Source organism: Dreissena polymorpha, chromosome 6, assembly GCF_020536995.1.
Source record: "Dreissena polymorpha isolate Duluth1 chromosome 6, UMN_Dpol_1.0, whole genome shotgun sequence".
Classification (NCBI taxonomy): Eukaryota; Metazoa; Mollusca; class Bivalvia; order Myida; family Dreissenidae; genus Dreissena; species Dreissena polymorpha.
This window is the reverse complement of record NC_068360.1, coordinates 29,685,069-29,706,794: the sequence shown is the minus strand read 5'-3', so window position 1 is coordinate 29,706,794 and position 21,726 is coordinate 29,685,069. Positions and strand designations below refer to the sequence as shown.

At 35.8% G+C, this 21,726-nt stretch overlaps 2 protein-coding genes across 2 annotated transcripts in view; both read right to left on the bottom strand.

Annotated features, from left to right (window-relative positions):
- Positions 1-4,798: 4,798 nt before the first annotated feature.
- LOC127836395 (monocarboxylate transporter 12-like) overlaps positions 4,799-21,726 on the bottom strand; it is a 65,397-nt gene continuing 48,469 nt past the window's right edge. The window contains exon 8 of the transcript XR_008028745.1: positions 4,799-5,652. The gene's annotated coding sequence lies outside the window, so the exon portion shown is untranslated. The remainder of the gene's footprint in view (positions 5,653-21,726) is intronic.
- On the bottom strand, positions 5,645-18,153 carry LOC127836399 (monocarboxylate transporter 8-like). The gene is made up of 5 exons (XM_052363020.1): positions 17,938-18,153; positions 17,355-17,405; positions 8,693-8,861; positions 7,757-7,810; positions 5,645-5,792 (listed from the first exon to the last, which is right to left on the bottom strand). The coding sequence occupies exons 1-4, from the start codon at positions 18,146-18,148 to the stop codon at positions 7,765-7,767; spliced, it is 477 nt and encodes a 158-aa protein (XP_052218980.1). The 5' UTR covers positions 18,149-18,153; the 3' UTR covers positions 5,645-5,792; positions 7,757-7,764.

The window sequence follows — 21,726 nt, the reverse complement described above, 5'->3', positions numbered from 1 at the left end:
GAGATTATTCACTCATATAAGAATATTTAATGAAATAAATCTCCCAAGTATGTTTTCATGATTATTCCTTTGTATGTTGAAAGTCAATTGGAAATTATAAATGAAAAACTCGACTTTTAATACTAAGGTCGACGCCAAATAATAAGGGCTTGCGAGAACTAACAAAAAACTGTTCCCTAACGTGTACTCTTAAGATCTTAGTTATGAATATTAAAATGAAATAAGTCTTCATTAGCAGCATTGTACTCGGCTTTTTTGTGCTCTGGCATTCTTGTCTGATGACAGCAACGGTGTGGTTCTTTTGTTTAAATCCTTAGAGTGGAGTAATTTACTTTCATTTTAATATGCTGCAAAACAGGATAAACTCGAATTTGTTTCAATTGACTTCGTCGTTATTTTCATGTAAAATTTTAAAACCAGAAGTTAAAGTATATATAATAACTGAACACGAATATTCAACTTGCTCATACACGAGAAATATCTATTCCATACAGTAAATTTAATTCGGAGCCAATTTGGTGTACGCGTTTTGTGTATATGTCATAAACTATTTCTTTGGGGAAATGACTCTTATATGAGGTTAACACTTTTCTGAGGAGTAAACTTTCAGATATTGCATGTATATACTCAAGAAACACAATTTAAACATATGTGAGTATATTCTCAATATTTATACGGTAATCCTCAGCGAAATAGTTCCATTTCGAGATTAGCTTCTAAATAACTACTTAAAGATCCTAGGATCGTTATGAACATAAATACTTAAGCTATTTTAAGTCATCAGATTAAATGCTATTTCTGATAAAAAAATAATTAAGTTTGAATTACCTTAAAATTCAAATAATTTTCCAGACACAAAATTTAATTGCATCAATGTGATAATAAAATACTTTTAGAACAACAATCATTTGAGCAAAGTTTCATGATAATCCTTTAAAATACATACGATATATAAAGCGGACACGTACATGGAGACTTGAAACATGTGTCATTCAAGTGTGACGTCAACCTTAAGTCGGGTGCCTGATTCATGCCTTCTATACCTTGTATCAATAACTTGCACGTGTGAGCTAAGGTTCGTCAAATTCTTTTAAAGATTATAGGATATCATGAGCTGACACAAAATATATAACGTACAGACGGGCGGACGATGGGCATTATTATAATCACCTACTGCTTTGTGGTGGTTTTTTTTATGAGACACATATACAGGAAATTATATACCTGATCAAACTCGTCCATATCGCTTCATTACGTCCATCGTTTTATTGTAGCGATTCTTCAACGATTACGATGATGATGATATTGCTTTTTATTTTTTAACGTACCATATTATCTAACCTCATTTGAACTTACCCTAGTGTGGACTTGAAAAATAATTTTCACATCGGCATTGTGTTAGTTAAGTAAATTTTACCGGACTGTCGGTAAAATAGCGACACTGCTGTCTACATAACAGCTTTTGAGCATGGCCACTCCTATCTTTACATGTCACACAACCTCATTGTGACCGTCATCTAATTTGGACACAGAGAAGTTTAAATCGGCTTCCTACCATCAATCGGATAAAATCCTGCACATGTATCAAGAACAGATTCTTGAGTTCTACACTACACTAGTAATATAGATCTATCATAAGATCTTGGATAAGAAAGGACCTTCAAAGAATAAGCTTGGTTAGAAAGAAAACAAAACCACCGATGATGTAAACACAATTTAATTATTTTCAAAGATGAGTATTAACATGAATAAATCATAATAACAATTTAACGAAAACCAGTTTCATTTTAAGATGTACGTTATTTATATGTTCAAACCGCATCAGCCATATTTTTTTGTTAAACTTATCAATTAACATGAATGATAAAAACAAAATTTTATTTAATTTACATTATATTATACCAATATACATGTGTACATATATATTCCAACAAAAAGTACTAAAAACGTGCGTCTACAACCTGTTGAAGTAAATACTTTATATGGAGTTTGTTATCAACAAATAAACAAATATGAAACATAACATGAAAATATATAATGTACTGTTTCTGTCTTGATAATTCAAAAATTATTATTATTTTTGTAATGCAATGTTTAAATGATTCAAATTGTTCATGAATTTAACACAACATTAAACATGACAATAACGACAGATTATATTTACAACAATGCTTTAACATATAGAACAAGATGCGTTTGTGCAACACAATGTCCCCCTATATGACGTTTGACCTTGAAGGATGACCTTGACCCTTCACCACTCAAAATGTGCGGCTCCATGAGATACACATGCATTTCAAATATAAAATTGCTAGCTTCAATATTGCAGAAGTGACATTACATGAGCAATTTTGACCCATATATTTGACCTTGAAAGATGACCTTGACCTTGACCTTTCACCACTCAAAATGTGCAGCTCTATGAGATACACATGCATGCCAAATATCAAGTTGCTATCTTCAATATTTCAAAAGTATTCATAAAATAAGCGATTTGGGCCACATATATTTGACCTCTTACCTTGAAGAATGACCTTGACCTTTCACCACTCAAAAAGGTGCAGCTCCATGAGATACACATGCATGCCAAATATCAAGTTGCTATCTTCAATATTGCAAAAGTACTCATAAAATGAGCGATTTTGGCCACATATATTTGACCTCTGACCTTGAAGGATGACCTTGACCTTGACCTTTAACCACTCAAAATGTGCAGCTCTATGAGATACACATGCATGCCAAATATCAAGTTGCTATCTTGAATATTGAAATACTGCAAAAGTGTACATTAAATTAGCGATTTTGACCCATATATTTGACCTTTGACCTTGAAGGATGACCTTGACCTTGAGCTTTCACCACTCAAAATGTGCAGCTCCATGAGATACATATGCATGCCAAATATCAAGTTGCTATCTTCAATATTGCAAAAGTTATTGCAAATGTTAAAGTTGGCGCAAACAGACAGACAGACCAACCAACCAACCAACCAACAGACAGGGCAAAAACAATATGTCCCCCACTACTATAGCGGGGGACATAAAAACATCATACACAAAAGCAAATTGTAAGATACAGATGCGAAAATTATTAAGAACTTTATAAATAATGGATTTGAAATTATTGTCTCAAGTATAGTGCATAAAATATTGTACATAATATTTTTTTTATGAAAATTACCATTGCTTTACACAAATGTGGAACCACAGACACAGATTGCCAATCCTAATTGGAGAAATTCACAAAATTTGAAGACGTTCGTGGTGAACCTTAACAATCCTTTAAAGTTTCATAGTCTGAGTTTGTTTAACTATACAAGATTTTACTTTGATTATATTTAATTAAGATATATATGCAAAATGGTATATCATGTTTGTGCAACACATACATTTGTTTTAATTTTTGGCTTTTTGCAAACCTAAAAGAAACTTACTTTTGGTTTAAAAATGTATGAGATACTCACATTGAGTTCACCATGAAATGAGTGCTATTAAAACATCTTCTATAATTTTGTTCCCAATAGAATGACATTGGCAACCCACATTTAAAATTCTTTAAAAACATTATCTTATTAAGACCAGATTTTTTGAAAGCTTCATAAAAACATTAAACAATTTACATGAAATGTATTCACACAAAAATCAATCATTAATGATATATGCAATTATCATCTGACTATGATAATACTACCAAATATTTAATACATTACAAAATGCAATCCCTAACAGCTACATGTCTTTAACTAATTCATGCCTCAGTACTTCTCGAGACAGTTAATACACATTTATAATTCATTAAATATATAGCAAAAATATGCAAAAATATTTTAAACATAACTGTGTATAACCAAATGGCAACAAAAGAATTTTCATTTTGTTAACTAAATATAAAATAAACATTACATCAGCTATAATGTTTTGTTTTTACAATTGGGCAGAACACTTGAACAGTATTGCCAAAAAGTCAAGTAAAGTTTAAACTAAAAATATGTTTTTCATAATGAAACTCTTATAATTTCACCTGTTTGTTATTTAAGCAAAACCAGTCTTAAGCTTTAAAGACAATGCATTCATAACTTAAAATATTGATACTAACTGCCTTTTTTTGAAAAAACAACGTGACTAGCAACAAAAGTACAGTCGGACAGCAAATGAAAAATGCTCCAGGAAACAATAAATAAATACATTGAGTCACTAACATGTAAGTAAAATACTGACCATTAACTATGCCTGACAGAAAAACTATAATGATAACATGAATGTGCACTACAAACAACAATATTATTTTTAAGTAATAAATTACTAATAAAGGTAAGAATTCACTTCCATTTATTGAACAGTCAAACACAAAACAAAGCCATTCAAGTAATATGTTAATGAATTGAAGAAAAGAGTTTCTACGCTAAGTGGTTAACACTGTGTTACTAAGCAAAGTACAAATAAATGGACAAGAAAAAAGTTATTTTTATAATCTTCCGAAAAATGTACAAGGAAATGGAAAACAAAACTAAATGAATCTATCGTAAATACAACAGGAATTCATAAGCCATGTATGGTTGTATTCGTCTAAATTGTCATGGATAAAACACAAACATGTATTCAATATATATTTTAATTCTAATGATTAACTGCAGATGTACATAGGTCTCCATTTGTATTGTATTTTTAGAACATAATTTTGGCTGAACTCGTAATAAATTGTTTATTGCAATGAACAAACCACATCAAAAGCATAAAATATACTGGTATCCCCTATGTATTCCCACTTAACCTGTTAAAAATGCATAACTTGAATAGAGAGAAACAACTCTTATAGTTGAACTTTGCACTATTCTCAAAGAACCAAACAAATACCAGAACAGAACAGAATAACTCAATAGTGCCATGTAAGTACCTCAACAACTTTTACATAAATACCCTTTATGAATAAAATTGTTCTGGTCATTATTGAAATTTAATTTCAAACTCATATATAAATCAGCATTTTTTATTCTGAAGAGACTAGTTGTTTGCAAACATTTCAGAATCAGGGGACAGCATTGACAAAGCTACCTAGGGTAATTTTAGGTTAACTCATCTTAAAATCATGAAATGTATAATGTTTTTATCTGTTGTTGGAATGTATGTATTTCCCACACAAAAAAATTAGATTTTAACAGATAATTTAGATATGACATACTTTACCATTTGTTGTAAAACCAAGATGCTTTTAAATTTCAGTTGCAAATGCATAGGGCCTTTTTTAAACAAAACTTCTAAAACAAAATTTCAATAAACTTCTGCATGAAAATACATTTTTAAATCCCAACATCTCTAGCTAGTTCAATATGAAATATGTTTACATAAAATTGTTATAAACAAGTAATTTACCTAAAAAGATGATAACTGCATCATTTTGATCCCACATTTTCACTTAAGTACATCTTATGTTAAGCTGTCTTTAAATTGTTTTAAGAACATCAGCCCTGATTCTCTACAAGAAATCTGGGAGTATACACAAGCATACTAGAATTGTTAATAGACAGTAACATTCTGGGAAACAGACTGATTTTACAAATCAAGATAAGTCTATGCTTGAGTTGAGACACGGACCAGCCTAGCTTCCATCGCAACATATGAACTGTTGCAATGCGGCTCAGCAGCGTTGTGTTAAGTCTACATGGTGAGTTAAGAAGCAGACATGTCTGGCTTCCATGGTGACATATTCATATTGCACACATGAGGCTCAGTGCTGGATGGTTACAGTGCAGGAGGGTGGAATGGACGGATTACACACTACTGACAAAAGAGGATCTGAAATGGAAAAAACACAAATTTGTCTTCATGGTAGACTATTTTGGACATTTATTTGATCAGAGGTGGAAAAACACTACGTTATCTAATAATTCAAGCTGCATTTAAGAAAAAACAATAGCCGTGTAAAAAGGAATAAACTTGAGCATCATGTTTTCAAAACCAAGCTTATTTAATTGAGCTCTATTCAACATAAGCCTAGTATTATATAATTTTTCTTTACTTGTCTCTTGTTAAGTAATACTAATTGTAATCTTTTAATGTATAAAATATTAATGATAAATTATGGCAACACTTTACTTGTTCATCAAACAACTCTGGAAAAGCTGAAAATTGCCAAGAAAAAAAGCCATTGCTGTTCATATGCTAATCTCACACTAGTGATAATGTATAACTATAAAACACACATGGGGCAGGCAAACTTAATGTCTATAGTATCTGACATTAGGACAAAATGATAAATTACTGCCTGAATAAGTTATGAAAACTAATTGAGGATAAAAATAAAAACTTTGTGGAGAAAAAGTGACAACTTGGTTAAAAAAAAAAATTAACACCTACATGTACAAATAAATTAATAAAACCATGTTTAAAAAAAAGTTGTAAAGAAACAAAAATCACTTTTTGAAAAAAAGCAAACTTTTTGAAGAAACATATGAAAACTCTTCAGAGCAAAATAACAAACTTTCTTAAGCAACAATTAATCTTTTATGAGGGAAAAATGAAACTTTGAGATAAATTAGGTCATTAACAATATTTGTAGCTGAAAAATTTCTACAAAATCTCACTGAAAACACCAAACTGTATTCCAACAGATGTTTAGATTTACAAATTAGTAACACTTATTTCAGCATTAAAAATTAAGTTGTAGCCAAGCATGTCATGGGTGTTGCATCATCTATTGAACATGCACTACAAATATAGATGTGTACATGCAGTACGCCAAAGTGTCTTCAAAGGGTAAGATCACACGCAAAATAAACTGAATCTGTTCCATGTACATGTCTGCCACCAGAAAACAAAAGGAAACAAAAATCAAAATAAAAACAGATTTTGCAAATTTGAAGTCAAAAGTGATGTGCCTTCATCAATCATTCAACCAATTTATGCCTAGTGGACTCTCCCATCCTTCTAAATTGGATCAATTTATTTCAAAAATTAGGGATGTCTAGTATATTTATTTTTATATTTAGAATATTTCTAACAGAAATTCTTTTAAGCAAACAGTGCAGACCCCGATGAGACGCCGCATCATGCGGCGTCTCATCAGGGTCTACGCTGTTTGCCAAGGTCTTTTTTCTAGACGCTAGGCATAAATGGGTTAAAAATGACAAAATGCATACAGGCATCCACAAATTGATCAGATCATCCGCTTTGCTGTAGCTATAAATGGTAAAGTGAAACAATTAATTTAGTGACCAATCAAGTGATACAACTGTGTTAACCCATTACCACTTAGATACGCCTTTTGATGCATTTGTAGCCCCTCATAAAGTTTCATTTAATTAAAGACCTTTCTTACTAGATTCAAGCTTTCAAGGCTTCATTTCCTAGCCTTAGATACTGATGAGCAGCAAACAGCATAAAACCTGAACAGACTGCGAGTTACTCACAGGCTGTTCTGGTTTTAAACTGTTTGCACATAGCCATTTTCACTTTGCCTCTGATCGGGAAAGGCTTAATTAAACAATTATAAAAGCAGCATAAAGCCTAATTTTGAGATTGTTTACTTCATGTTTTCTTTTAATATTTTATATTTAGGCCACTACCGGAACAATTTTTTTTCTCATTTCCTCTGTTGTTCACTAGTATTTTACTACCCACTAAAAGAATAAATTCCTGCTAAGCAAAAAGTACTTGAGTTAAAATAATAACACAAATGAAGGTAAAATGTGCAAACCAATAAAAACTACGAGACAACCACAAAATGACTCCAGATACAACATTGTTTTGGTTTTCAATACCTTCCAAGTTAAATATCTGTTTCAGGTGACTGGATCAATTCATTAGGATTGCAGCTATAAACAAAAATCAAAAGACTGTCAGCATGTTTAATTGTTACGTATTTAATAGTTTGTTCCAGTAAAAATATATATGTCACTTGAGTGAAAACAAAATAAAGTTATAGTTTATTTTATTCAATACCAACAAAATGTATTATGATTTGTTACAATTCAATGTTATGATTGAAAATAAATGACAACTTGCATAGTCTTAAAATATACCAGTTTTTACCTACTATTTATGACCAGAAACTAACCACTGGTTACTACAAAAACATCCTTGATATACTGCTGATATTTTTTATATATTGTTGAACATATTAATGCCTTGTTTTACCACTGATAAACACTTGATTTAGTGTTAACAAGAAAAATCGCTATACTTGAACTGTAGGGGTGTTGGTATTCATACATGTCTTGAAAGTTGCACAGGTGGCATTGCAAGAGTGAAATATTTCCAACAAGGCAAAAAATAAACAGCAAAAAAATGATCTGATAGTGTTTCAAATACCCCAGTCCCCAAATGAAAAGTTCATGAGCAAAAACTAATATTTTGTTTAAATAATAGTAGAAAAATACAAACAAGTTATAAGCCATGTGTTACCAAACAAGTGTCACAATGACAAAGACTTCTACGACAAAGGTTATTTACATGCCCTTAAACTCAAACAATAAAAACATCATATATGTTAATGAAAAAAAAAGTTATTTACACCCAATAAAATAATACAAATTAGTTATTTACACCCAATAACATACACACTTAAGGCATACCATATACAACATATACATACATAAATATGAAATCTCAAGCACAAATCCCCGAATCACAGATAAGCAATTACAATTAGTTAAATTAAGGCTATCCAGTTTTGTGTAAACATCAATAGCACCTACATTAATGTCTGGCCGTTTGCGGTGGCCTTGACCTTCACAGGTTCGTACTGCTCCTCATCAAGAAGCGGCACCTTTCTTGGTCCGCACGAATCCTCGGCCGAGGGTAGCGGCCCGCAGTTCTTAAACTTGAACAGCAGGAGTATCACGTTGCTCCATATCAACGAGGCACCTGTAAAAAGTGGTGAAAAAAAATCAATTGGGGTTAATGCATGGTCATAAGTGTCGTCCCAAAAAGTGTCTTCTGACAGAAAATATAACCTAAGCAGAAAGTGTCATCCCTGATAAGCCTGTACAGACTGCGCAGGCTAATCTGGGACGACAATTACCACACATGCATTTAACCCCATTTTCCCAGAGCAAGGCTCATATACTTTATTTCTAGGGATGAGTGATGAGAATTTTTGTTTTTCTATTTTGGAATTGGACCCTGTGATAATATTGTGATTGGGAATAATTTTAGGAATATTGCCATAGCGATTGAAAAGCAGCAATACAATATTTACATTGGCAAAACTTTATGGCAAAACTACATCTTTGTTTTCAAAAACGCAACTTTTAAAAGATTTTTAAACGTTCAACGCCCTTATTAAAACCTTTGTGCCATAGTTTTGTATGCACGCTGTGTGTGACCTGAAACTGAAAACAAGGGACAAAATTGTCACAAAACCAGGTTTTCAATATAAAAAAGTCTGATAAGGGGGTCAACTGCAAATCAAAATGTGCATTGCTACTGATTGTTCATCACCATTACCCTCTTTGTTTCAAAATCAATCTGTTTTTCGACCCCGTGACCTAGTTTCTGACCCGGCATGACCCATATTCGAACTTGACCTAGATATTGTCTAGATACAACTTCTGACAAAGTTTCGTAAAGATCGGATGAACACTATTTGAATAAGAGAGCGGACAACATGCTCAATGTTTAAAACGCACTAAGTGACCCCGTGACCTAGTTTTTAACCCGGCATGACCCATATTCGAACTTGACCCAGATATTGTCTAGATACAACTTCTGACCAAGTTTCTTAAAGATCGGATGAAAACGATTTGAACAAGCAAATTCGTAGAATTGATATCCCCCGCAACATATGCTTTGTTTGAGGATGGGTGCAAATCGGACGGATGAACATACTGACAGATGGACGGACGGAGGACAATAACTCAAAACTAAGACAGAGGAAGGTTCTTGAGCCTTCAAAATTTATTTAGGTGAACTAATAAGTCGTGCGTTTTCCACAAAAACATTAAATGTTTATATACACTCAATTTTCAGAGTGTTGCAGAGTGAACACAACATCTGCCATGACATACCTGTAAATGTTTTTATGGTTAATCATCCATTATTGGGTACGGGAATCATTGGTGTCATTTTGAAAACATGATAAGTCACATGTTTTCACTTTGTAAATCATACTTCATCTCCATGATGATGTTTGAGAGGATGATGGTAGAGTAAAAAGCATTTTTTCAAGATACCAAGGGCCATAACACCGTTATTTACAGATGGTGTACAATGCCATTTGGCGTGCATCATCCTCTTATGCATATATATACTCATACCAAGTTTGAATGAAATCTGCCAAAGCACTTTCAAGATATGGCTACGGACACAAAAGTGCCTATAATAAAAAGCACTTCCAAGATATGGCTCCAGACACAAAAGTGCCTATAGTAAAAAGCATTTTTTCAAGATACAAAGGGCCACAACTCTGTTTTTAACAGATGGTGTACAATGCCATTTGGCGTGCATCATCCTCTTATGCATATATATACCCATACGAAGTTTCAATGAAATCCGCCAAAGCACTTCCAAGATATGGCTCCGGACACAAAAGTGCCTATAGTAAAAAGCAGTAAGATTAACTATTTTAACTGGCTGCAAAATGGCTACTTGCTATCAAAAATGGTGACAGCTTTTAAAAGTGTGCAAGAATGGTGGGGAAAGCCAAATATTTTCCAGCAAGACATCCTTCTTTCTGATTAACTATAACAACTGTGTCTAAGAAAAGGAATTCTCTTTCCAAAAATCTGCTATAGGTGGAAAGTGTCAGGTAAGCTAACTGAACAGGTTGACAATTTGTGTCTTGTTCTGTGCAATTGAGCAAAATGCATGTGCGTAAAGTGTCGTCCCAGATTAGCCTGTGCAGTCCGCGGACTGCACAGGCTAATCTGGGACGACACTTTACGCACATGCATTATGCCCAGTTTTCTCAGAGCATAACTCATTTATGTAAAGGCGTTACAAAATATAGGATTTAGCTTAACTTAAGAATTGGTGCTGAAGAATAAATTATTTACCCCCTTTTCAAATTTCGATAATCAGTTTGACATCGAAAGGGAGGAAATCAGCTGAAAGGAGGAGAAATCACATAACTGACAAAGGCAACCCACTAAAATCAGATTTATCATACAGGGCCCTTGCTACACTTTGGGGGATCGGGGCCGGGGCCCTTAGAGGGGGAATTTTGCATCGTTTTGGGCAAAAAGGGGAATTTTAGAAGATCTTTTCACCAACCATTTAACACTTAAAATTGCTATATTTTAATGTACATTACACTCCACGCGTTTTCCCCAATTTCCCTCGTTACTCCGCGGGGATTGACCTGGAGGGAGATTAAGAAAATCCCGCGATACGCGGCGTTTGCATGATTTTGGACGCAGCGGTTAACGATCGGCAAAACTGATAAGCCGACACGGCACGAGATAACGATCAATTTAATTTTGTTTGACTTCCTGATTTTCAAATAAAATTACATTTATTACAAGTACATACATGTACATGTAGTATAATATTTACAATTAAAAAAAACCAACCAAAATAGATCGATCCCGACGTGGTTGTAGAAGTATTTGTTGTTGTATAGAAAACTCGTTGATTTACGACAAACAAAACGTCGTCTTTTAACTAATACTTACCAATTAATATAAACACAGTTTGCAACATTGTTTTTATTTTGATAATTTAATCCAAAGTTTTCATGTTAGCAGGTGAGTTTCTATACTGAACTTGTAAACAAATGACCCTATTAAAAGTTGCAATCCATTAAAAGTCTCGCAAATCTGTGTGAATTTACAGTTTAACATTATCAAAGAAAAGCCGCTTTCTGTCTGAAGGCATAACTTACTCAAGTAAACACATTCAACGAATGCATAATGAATGGTTTTTATTATCGGAACAAAGTTGATTCTCTGCTCACAAAAGCATTTATTTTCTCTTTGTAGGTAGGTTATTCCATTGATTGCTAAAAGAAGGTGGTAACTATTGAGTTAAGAGTTGCATTAAACATTCACAGTTGTATTCTAGTTGCATCGACATTCAAAACAATGTTTACCAGTAATTATGGACCAAATCAGCAGAGTGACATTCACACGTGTTAATCCCTTTTGTCAAAACAGCACAGACAGCAGTCTACACAATAGGTCAGTAGACAAGCTTTGCGTGTGTTCATAACGCCAAACACTTTATCCAGTTCCGTCAAGATGTTCTCTTTAATCAGTATACAGTACAATAACTGTTTAAATAATTACTATACTAAAATACCGTAACGATAAAGATATTTGAATTGAAATTAATTTGGAGGAAATATAAAATTATTCGCGATATAATTTTGTTAAAAAATACCAAAGAAACTTTTAACCGAAATCAACATAATTCAGTGTTCTCTGCACTACAAAGTTTGTATCAAACAAGGGCTGTTTGTAAAACATGCATGCCCCCCATATGGGCTCTCCGTTGTAGTGACAGCCATTGTGTGAGTATTTTTTTTGTCACTGTGACCTTGACCTTTGACCTAGTGACCTGAAAATCAATAGGGGTCATCTGTCAGTCATGATCAATGTACCTATGAAGTTTCATGATCCTAACCATAAGCATTCTTGAGTTATCATCCGGAAACCATTTTACTATTTCGGGTCACCATGACCTTGACCTTTGACCTTGTGACCTGAAAATCAATAGAGGTCATCTGCGAGTAATGATCAATCTACCTATTAAGTTTCATGATCATAGAAAATAAGCGTTCTTCAGTTATCATCCGGAAACCATTTTACTATTACGGGTCACCGGGAACTTGACCTTTGACCAAGTGACCTCAAAATCGATAGGGGTCATCTGCGAGTCATGATCAATGTACCTATGAAGTTTCATGATCCTAGGCATAAGCGTTCTTGAGTTATCATCCGGAAACCATTTTACTATTTCGGGTCACCATAACCTTGACTTTTGACCTAGTGACCTCAAAATCAATAAGGGTCATCTGCAAGTCATGATCAATGTACATATGAAGTTTCATGATCGTAGCCATTAGCGTTCTTGAGTTATCATCCGGAAACCATTTTACTATTTCAGGTAACCGTGACCTTGACCTTTGATATAGTGACCTGAAAATCAATAGTAGTCAACTGCGAGTCATGATCAATCTACCTATCAAGTTTCATGATCCTAGGCCCAAGCATTCTTGAGTTATCATCCGGAAACCACCTGGTGGACGGACCGACCGACAGACATGTGCAAAGCAATATACCCCCTCTTCTTCGAAGGGGTTTTGATTTATGACAATACATTCGGGATCCATTCCTTTCAGTAAAAAGTAGGCATTCGCAGCAGCAAATGCTCCACAATCAACAGATGAACCCTGACTTTTAGCTACAATACACTTTAACTCCAATATAGTGCGGTCCGTTATAACGCTGTGCCCAATATAACGCGGGGGGTCCTTGGATCCCGTTTTTTCTCCAACCTTCCATACTGATTCAAATCCATGTTATGCAACTTCATGTATTTTCATAAATTCAAAGAAGCCGGCGATCACAGCTTGATTGCTTTATCCGTCCGTTTAACTAATTTTAATCGATAAGATGTTAAACGACACTCGACAGATAATTGGTGTTAATCTGTTGTGTAATGTCAATAAAGGTGTGAAAACTCGCGAGTCGGTGTTTATTACATGTATTCCCTATCAGAGCGGTTCGGTGCGCTAATTTCAATAAGGCAAGTGCAAGCGGAATAATTATCAAATTAAAGTTATTTAAAACGATTACCTGTTTATGTTTTGTATTTATCGTGTATTGTATTTTATTGTATAAACTATGGCTGTGTAAGTGTGTTATCGTTTATTATATGCTACACATGCTTGATAAATAAAAATATCTTTGTGTGTGTTTAATGTTTCAGTACGTATACGAAAAATAAATTTAAAAATCCTGACGATTTATTTACATGCTAACGCAGTGTAACAGGTAACAGAGATGCACTTAAAGTTTTGCCCGTTATCAGAAAGTCCACGGAAAACACGTTTTTTACATGCTGCATATGACACAATAAAACATTTCTTTGTACATGTATCGTATTGCATTCAATCTAAATTTAAATTCGCTCGTCCAATGAAAGCTGTGTCCCATAATGCACTGTACTAATTTTTCTGAAAAATGGCGTAGGCATATGAATTTGTTTACGAAGTTCGTAAACATATTTCTTGTCATAAATGTTAAAAATTATTTTTTAGTAAGTGATGTAATTATATTGGATTATCGGATAAATGTGCACATAAGAAAAGCAGTATGTATACTGTTATCGTTCGATTCGGTTTATATGCATATATTTGCGGATGACAACACAGCATGAAGATACACAGGACCTATCTTATAGGCTATACTTTACCTGTTTTTATAGCCCCTTAAATAAATAAGCTCAAAACTTATAACGCTGTCTGTTTATAACGCTGTTGCGTGGCTTGGACCCCGTCATCCGCGTTATATTGGAGTTACAGTGTATATCTTCTTCTATACTTTGAAATATCTCCATAACAGGGCTGTGTGTAAAATATGCATGCCCCCGATATGGGCTCTCCGTTGTAGTGACAGCCATTGTGTGAATATGTTTTTTGTCACTGTGACCTTGACCTTTGACCTAGTGACCTGAAAATCAATAGGGGTCATCTGCCAGTCATGATCAATGGAGTTCCATGATCCTAACCATAAGCATTCATGAGTTATCATCCGGAAACCATTTTACTATTTCGGGTCACCGTGACCTTGACCTTTGACATAGTGACCTGAAAATCAATAGCAGTCAACTGCGAGTCATGATCAATCTACCTATCAAGTTTCATGATCCTAGGCATAAGCGTTCTTGAGTTATCATCCGGAAACCATTTTACTATTTTGGGTCACCGTGAACTTGACCTTTGACCTAGTGACCTCAAAATCATTAGTGGTCATCTGCGAGTCATGATCAATGTACCTATGAAGTTTCATGATCCTAGGCCCAAGTATTCTTGAGTTATCATCCGGAAACCACCTGGTGGACGGACCGACCGACAGACCGACTGACATGTGCAAAGCAATATACCCCATCTTCTTCGAAGGGGTTTTGATTTATGACAATACATTCGGGATCCATTCCTTTCAGTAAAAAGTAGGCATTCGCAGCAGCAAATGCTCCACAATCAACAGATGAACCCTGACTTTGAGCTACAATATATCTTCTTCTATACTTTGAAATATCTCCATAACAAGGGCTGTATGTAAAATATGCATGCCCCCGATATGGGCTCTCCGTTGTAGTGACAGCCATTGTGTGAATATGTTTTTTGTCACTGTGACCTTGACCTTTGACCTAGTGACCTGAAAATCAATAGGGGTCAACTGCCAGTCATGATCAATGTACCTATGAAGTTCCATGATCCTAACCATAAGCATTCTTGAGTTATCATCCGGAAACCATTTTACTATTTCGGGTCACCATGACCTTGACCTTTGACCTAGTGACCTCAAAATCAATAGGGGTCATCTGCAAGTCATGATCAATGTACCTATAAAGTTTCATGATCGTAGCCATTAGCGTTCTTGAGTTATCATCCGGAAACCATTTTACTATTTCAGGTCACCGTGACCTTGACCTTTGACATAGTGACCTGAAAATCAATAGCAGTCAACTGCGAGTCATGATCAATCTACCTATCAAGTTTCATGATCCTAGGCATAAGCGTTCTTGAGTTATCATCCGGAAACCATTTTACTATTTTGGATCACCGTGACCTTGACCTTTGACCTAGTGACCTGAAAATCAATAGGGGTCATCTGCCAGCCATGATCAATGTCCCTACGAAGTTTCATGATCCTAGGCCTAAGCTTTCTCGAGTTATCATCCGGAAACCATTTTACTATTTCGGGTCACCATGACCTTGACCTTTGACCTAGTAACCTGAAAATCGATAGGGGCCATCTTCCAGCCATTATCAATCTACCTACGAAGTTTCATGATCCTAGGCCTAAGCATTCTTGAGTTATCATCCGGAAACCATTTTACTATTTCGGGTCACTGTGACCTTGACCTTTGACCTAGTGACCTGAATATCAATAGGGGTCATCTGCAAGTCATGATCAATCTACCAATCAAGTTTCATGATCCTAGGCCTAAGCGTTCTTGAGTTATCATCCGGAAACCATTTTACTATTTCGGGTCACCGTGACCTTGACCTTTGACCTAGTGACCTCAAAATCAATAGGGTTCATCTGCAAGTCATGATCAATCTACCTATCAAGTTTCATGATCCTAGGCCTAAGCATTCTTGAGTTATCATCCGGAAACTATTTTACTATTTCGCGTCACCGTGACCTTGACCTTTGACCTAGTGACCTCAAAATCAATAGGGGTCATCTGCGAGTCATGATCAATGAACCTATGAAGATTCATGATCCTAGGCCCAAGCGTTCTTGAGTTATCATCCGGAAACCACCTGGTGGACGGACCCACCGACAGACCGACCGACGTGCAAAGCAATATACCCCCTCGTCTTCGATGGGGGGCATAAAAATCAATACACACACGCTTTCCACGCTTTTCACGCATAAACCTTGAACTTGTACATTGCAGTATATTTTTTGCGCTCTTTTGTCGGGAAATATACATGATGACTGTATATTGGAAGCATCTGTAAATGTCGTGTAAACAATACAAATGGGAAGCGTGTTTCGGATTACAAACAATTATTCTCATTTGGAAATTAAACAGAACATTTATTCTGGTGTTATATGTGTTATGAATTAAATATTAATTTGTCAAAACGCTTTACGTGTCGTATATTCATTCATATTGTCGACGTACCTGTGAATAAAAACATATATGAATTGTTTATACGATAATCTTTATTTTTATAAGCCACAGTATTTAAACAATTTTTAATGGCAATGTTTTTATTTTTTTGGCATGCCCAGTAGCACACTGCTAACGCGGCCTTGCGCGGCGGTCCCTGATAAGAACGGAAATTGTCTGCATTTACAAACTAGGCTAAAGTAATACACGCCGCGGGAATTATCGAACGCGGCGTAACTCAGAGCGTTTTATCGAGTTCACCTCGCTCTCCAAAGCCGCGTGAACACAAGCTAGCAGAAAAAAAACGTGGAGGGAGCGCGTTTTTTGGGGAAAACGCGTGGAGTGTACTGTATTTTACATAAATATACATTAAATCAAAGGTAAGTAGCACGATAACAGCTGGCAACATAGGTATAAAAGTAAAAAAAAAACTTTTTATTTTGGAGGGGGAATTTTTAGCTGAAATAGGGGAAAAAAGTATACTTTTTTCATGGGGGAAGCCGCTGATATTCGGCGTAAAAAGTGCGAATCGAGGGCCCTGTCATACTATAGCCACCCAAAGCCTACCTGCCATGTAGATGGCATAGTGGAACTGCTTCTCTTCCTGGATCAGAATGCCTGCAACAAATAATGAGTTAAAGCATGGACAAACTACACACACATAAATGTTTGAATTACAATAAAACTGACATTGTTCACAATTTTGAGAAGTTCTTGCCTAAAACTTGCACAATTTTGAGAAGTTCTCGACTAAAACTTGCACAATTTTGATAAGTTCTCACCTAAAACTTGCACAATTTTAATAAGTTCTCACCTAAAATGTGCACAATTTTGAGAAGTTCTCGACTGAAACTTGCACAATTTTGAGAAGTTCTCGACTAAAACTTGCCAAATTTTGAAAAGTTCTTGTCTTTAATTGCACAATTTTGAGAAGTTCTCTACTAAAACTTGCATAATTTTAAGAATAGCACGACTGAAATTTTATATATTGTAATGTTTGTATTTTCTATATTTTTTTTGTGACTCATTTTTTAACTATTTTGAACAGTGTTTTATTTATTTTTTTAAATTAAATTGAGGGGCAAAAGTCTGCTTCACAAAAATGGGGGAAAAAAGCCCTGTAAATAATTTATGAAATCCACAAACATACCAGCACATGGTCCAGCCACAAGCCCGCCAACGGCTATCATGAAGCTGAGATAGCCGTTACCCATGGCAACAAACTCTGGTCCTACCAACTCTCTGGAAACCTGGGAGAGGAATGTCGTCCAGTAGCCGCCATAGAACCCAAACAGTAGCGCGTAGCCAATCTGTCCAGCGTAGTTCTCAAACAAACGCTTGAAAATACCGGTCAGAACCATGCCAACTGCCACCGAAAAAATTGCAGTGGGCCGATTATTAAAAAAAAATCATAGTTCGACAGCCAGCTGGGGGGGGGGCCGGGCCCCTGGGCCCATGGCCTGGGTACGGGCCTGGCTAACGTTGCATTGTATAACGATGATGCAGATTCTAACGATGTTGATACTGAATGTGTATTTTTGAGTGACATTACCAGCACCCCTCAAATATCCAAAACCAACATGACGACTCAAGCGGCTGACCGGGAGCCGACCATTAAGGATATATTGGACTCTAACAAGGGTATAATGGCCTCTATATTAGCTTTAAACGAGCGCTTGAGTAAAATCGAGACAAAGTTAGGAACCATAGATCGTCTGGATAAGAAGGTCTCTGAATTTGAGAAAGAGCTTAAAAAGGTATGGGTTGCACTAGAAGAGAGAGAGAGAGAGCAAAGCGCACGGATGAGCGCGTGAGCACTTTGGAAGACAAAGTGGAACTCGTGGACAAGGGCTCAGCTTTACTCTCTTCCAGGGTTGCTGATCTTGAGAAACAGCGCGAGGAATTACGTGGCGATGTTGTTTACCTGCAGTCCCAGTCCATGCGCAACAATCTTATATTTTACCAATATACCAGAGGACAACGCCTCCGGTAACGAAACATCGGAAGAGTCGGAAAAGAAGCTGCGACAACACCTGGAAACCGCTTTGAAGCTCACATAAGAAACGGTGGGTTCAATTAAGTTTGAAAGAGTGCACAGGACACCTGGCCACCCAACACTAGGAATAAAATTCGCAATATGGTGGTAAAATTCTCATTCTTTCAAGACAGAGAACTTGTACGCAGAGAGTGGAAAACGCTTAAAGGAACGGGCTTTTCCATGTTTGAACAATTTCCTAAGGAGGTAGCCGATAAGCGCCGGAATCGCGTCAGGAAGATGAGGCAGCCCGGGACCAAGGAAAACGTACCTGGTTGGTGTATGACACCCTCTACGTTGACCACACTTTCTTCCAAACTGAACAAGATATATATTTATGCGGAGCCTACATTTGGCCGGAGGACTCGCAAGCTTATAATATTTTACCCGTCGATCTATTTGATATTTTAGAAACAGATATATGCACATATCATGACTCTGGTCCTGTTGATATATGCGGTGACCTCAACAGTAGAGTAGGTAACAAAATGATTTAAATGTATGTGATTCTATTAATAGCACATTTGACGATACTGACTACATTCCAGATAAACCCCGACAACGGGCCTCTGACGACACCGTTAACAATAGTTATGGAATGAAGCTTTAAATCGTCATCTGTGCGGGAGGCGGAAAACTACAACGGGCGAGGCATGGTATGGTATTGCGCATTGGGGGGTAAGAGGGTTAGGGTTAGGGTTTAGGTTAGTGTTAGGGGTCGGGTTAGGGTTTGGGTTAGCCTAAACCCAACCCTAACCCTAACCCGACCCCTAATCCTAACCCTTACACTAACCCTTTTTTGGGGTTATCACCCCTGACCATGCCTCGCCCGTTGTAGTTTTCCGCCTCCCCATCTGTGCGCATTCGGGATTTTCGAAACTACATAAGTTGTCTCCCATTCGGGTAGGTATCACGAGTATCCCGGGGAAAAAGCGGTTCGTCTAAAATGCGTATATGACTCATATCCGCGGATATGACCGAAAAGTGCGGATATGGACGAATACAGGCAATATCGACACTTTTTCTGCAATGTTTATTTCAATCTTAAATATAAATAAATACACAGTATGTGTCAAATATGTTAGTATTGTCTCAAAATAGAACAATTTAATAGACATTATCATTTTTCCAACTCTAAATTCATATCCGCGAACATTACGAAGTGCCAGAAGATTGTTTTAGGGCTACACACCACAAAAAATATAACCACGCCGACACCACATATGTTTTGTTGTATAAGTTTATATAATGTTTATATAATATACTGAATGTATTATTATTATTGATGTCGTCTAAAAACTAGTATTTAAATATACAATATTCTTTAGAAAATAGTAAAGTATTTTGGGCCGATTATCGCCAGACCAAAAGTAATTAATGATGTTATTTTTCCCTGGTTATATTTTAATTTGAATACAAAATGTTGAATTTATTTAAATATACTGAATGTTACGAATGCAGTTAATATTGTCTGAAATGTCACTGTTTCAAGTGGCATTTTTCATTTTAAAATAAATGATGATTTCAAATGCGCGAATATGATAAAATCGACGAATGTGGTTTATCCAATAAAGAATCTTAATGTTTTATATTCCATAACATTTTTTGACAAACATAAATTATTTATCATCTAACCATTTAGAATAAAAACAAACACATTTGTTAAGGTGTCATGACAAGCAGGGTATTTTATTTCTTGAAACACACGCACGGTGTGGGTGTTTGTATCTGACAGGGCTTTCTACACACAAATGCAAGAAACAAAGCTTCTGACGATCGTATGTGTTCAATGAGCAACAGATATCGACCCCAATGGCACCGCTCAGTTGAAGAGTCTCGAAACTTCAGTAAACGTTGCGACATCCTTCTCATATATTTAAGAACTGAAACGATACTAAATCCATTCTGTAGACCACGTCGTTATACGTATCATTAAACATGCTCATGCGTAACATGTGAATAATTGAATATTATTAATACCCATCAGACGTCAAGCCTAAACTCAAAATCATACAATTGCACAATTTAACTACACAATTCAAAATCACAAGCCCAACCAAGGACGCCACGGCCCTAACAACCGCCCGTCCACCGCTGATGCCCAAAGCGCACCGAGGACGCCCCCTATTCCCATCCACAACGCCTATTTGCGAAAAGTACATAAAGTGAAGCATTCGTTTTGATAAAAGCAGCTGCGATAATTACAAGATTTATTCATTACCATCAATTAAGAGAAGTGCACATGACTTCACGTACACCCCAAACAATAATCGGTGGTAACGAACGATTCAGGTGTAACCGCGAGCGGGATACGCAACCCTACTGCTCATTTTTCATTTTTCTTTTAATGGCAGGGGGACGTATGAGGACCCATGGCTCAAGACCGATGTCTAGGTGCCTTCATCACCTCCTGAAACCTCTAATTTTAGAGAAATCTACAAATAATCAGCTGTTACTATATCGTAAACGTTAAGTATTCTTTTTAGAAAACCATGTAAATCCCATGGTAAAATGTCCGGAACCAATGCCCCTATCTATCTCAAGTCAGTCATCCGTCTGCTCTCATAAAACTCACTGAAAAACATAAAACATAATATTAACATCAATACACAAACAGAGCATAAATAAATAAAACGATTTAAATCAAATCTTCGCTCTACCCTGCTTGCCTGTCGAATGACTAAACCTACAGATCTGTGCACGAGGAAATCTTGATTTCCGCGCCATTGGACATATATCGCCTTCAAAAACCTGTATAACCAGTTTATTCATTCACACAACGATAATAAATACATATATTTGTAGTGCTATAATAACTTTATGCAAGGTAAAACCCCGGGGTGGAACTGACGAAAGACATGTCCTGGAAGCCTCACATCCAGAACGTAACACGGAAAGAAAACA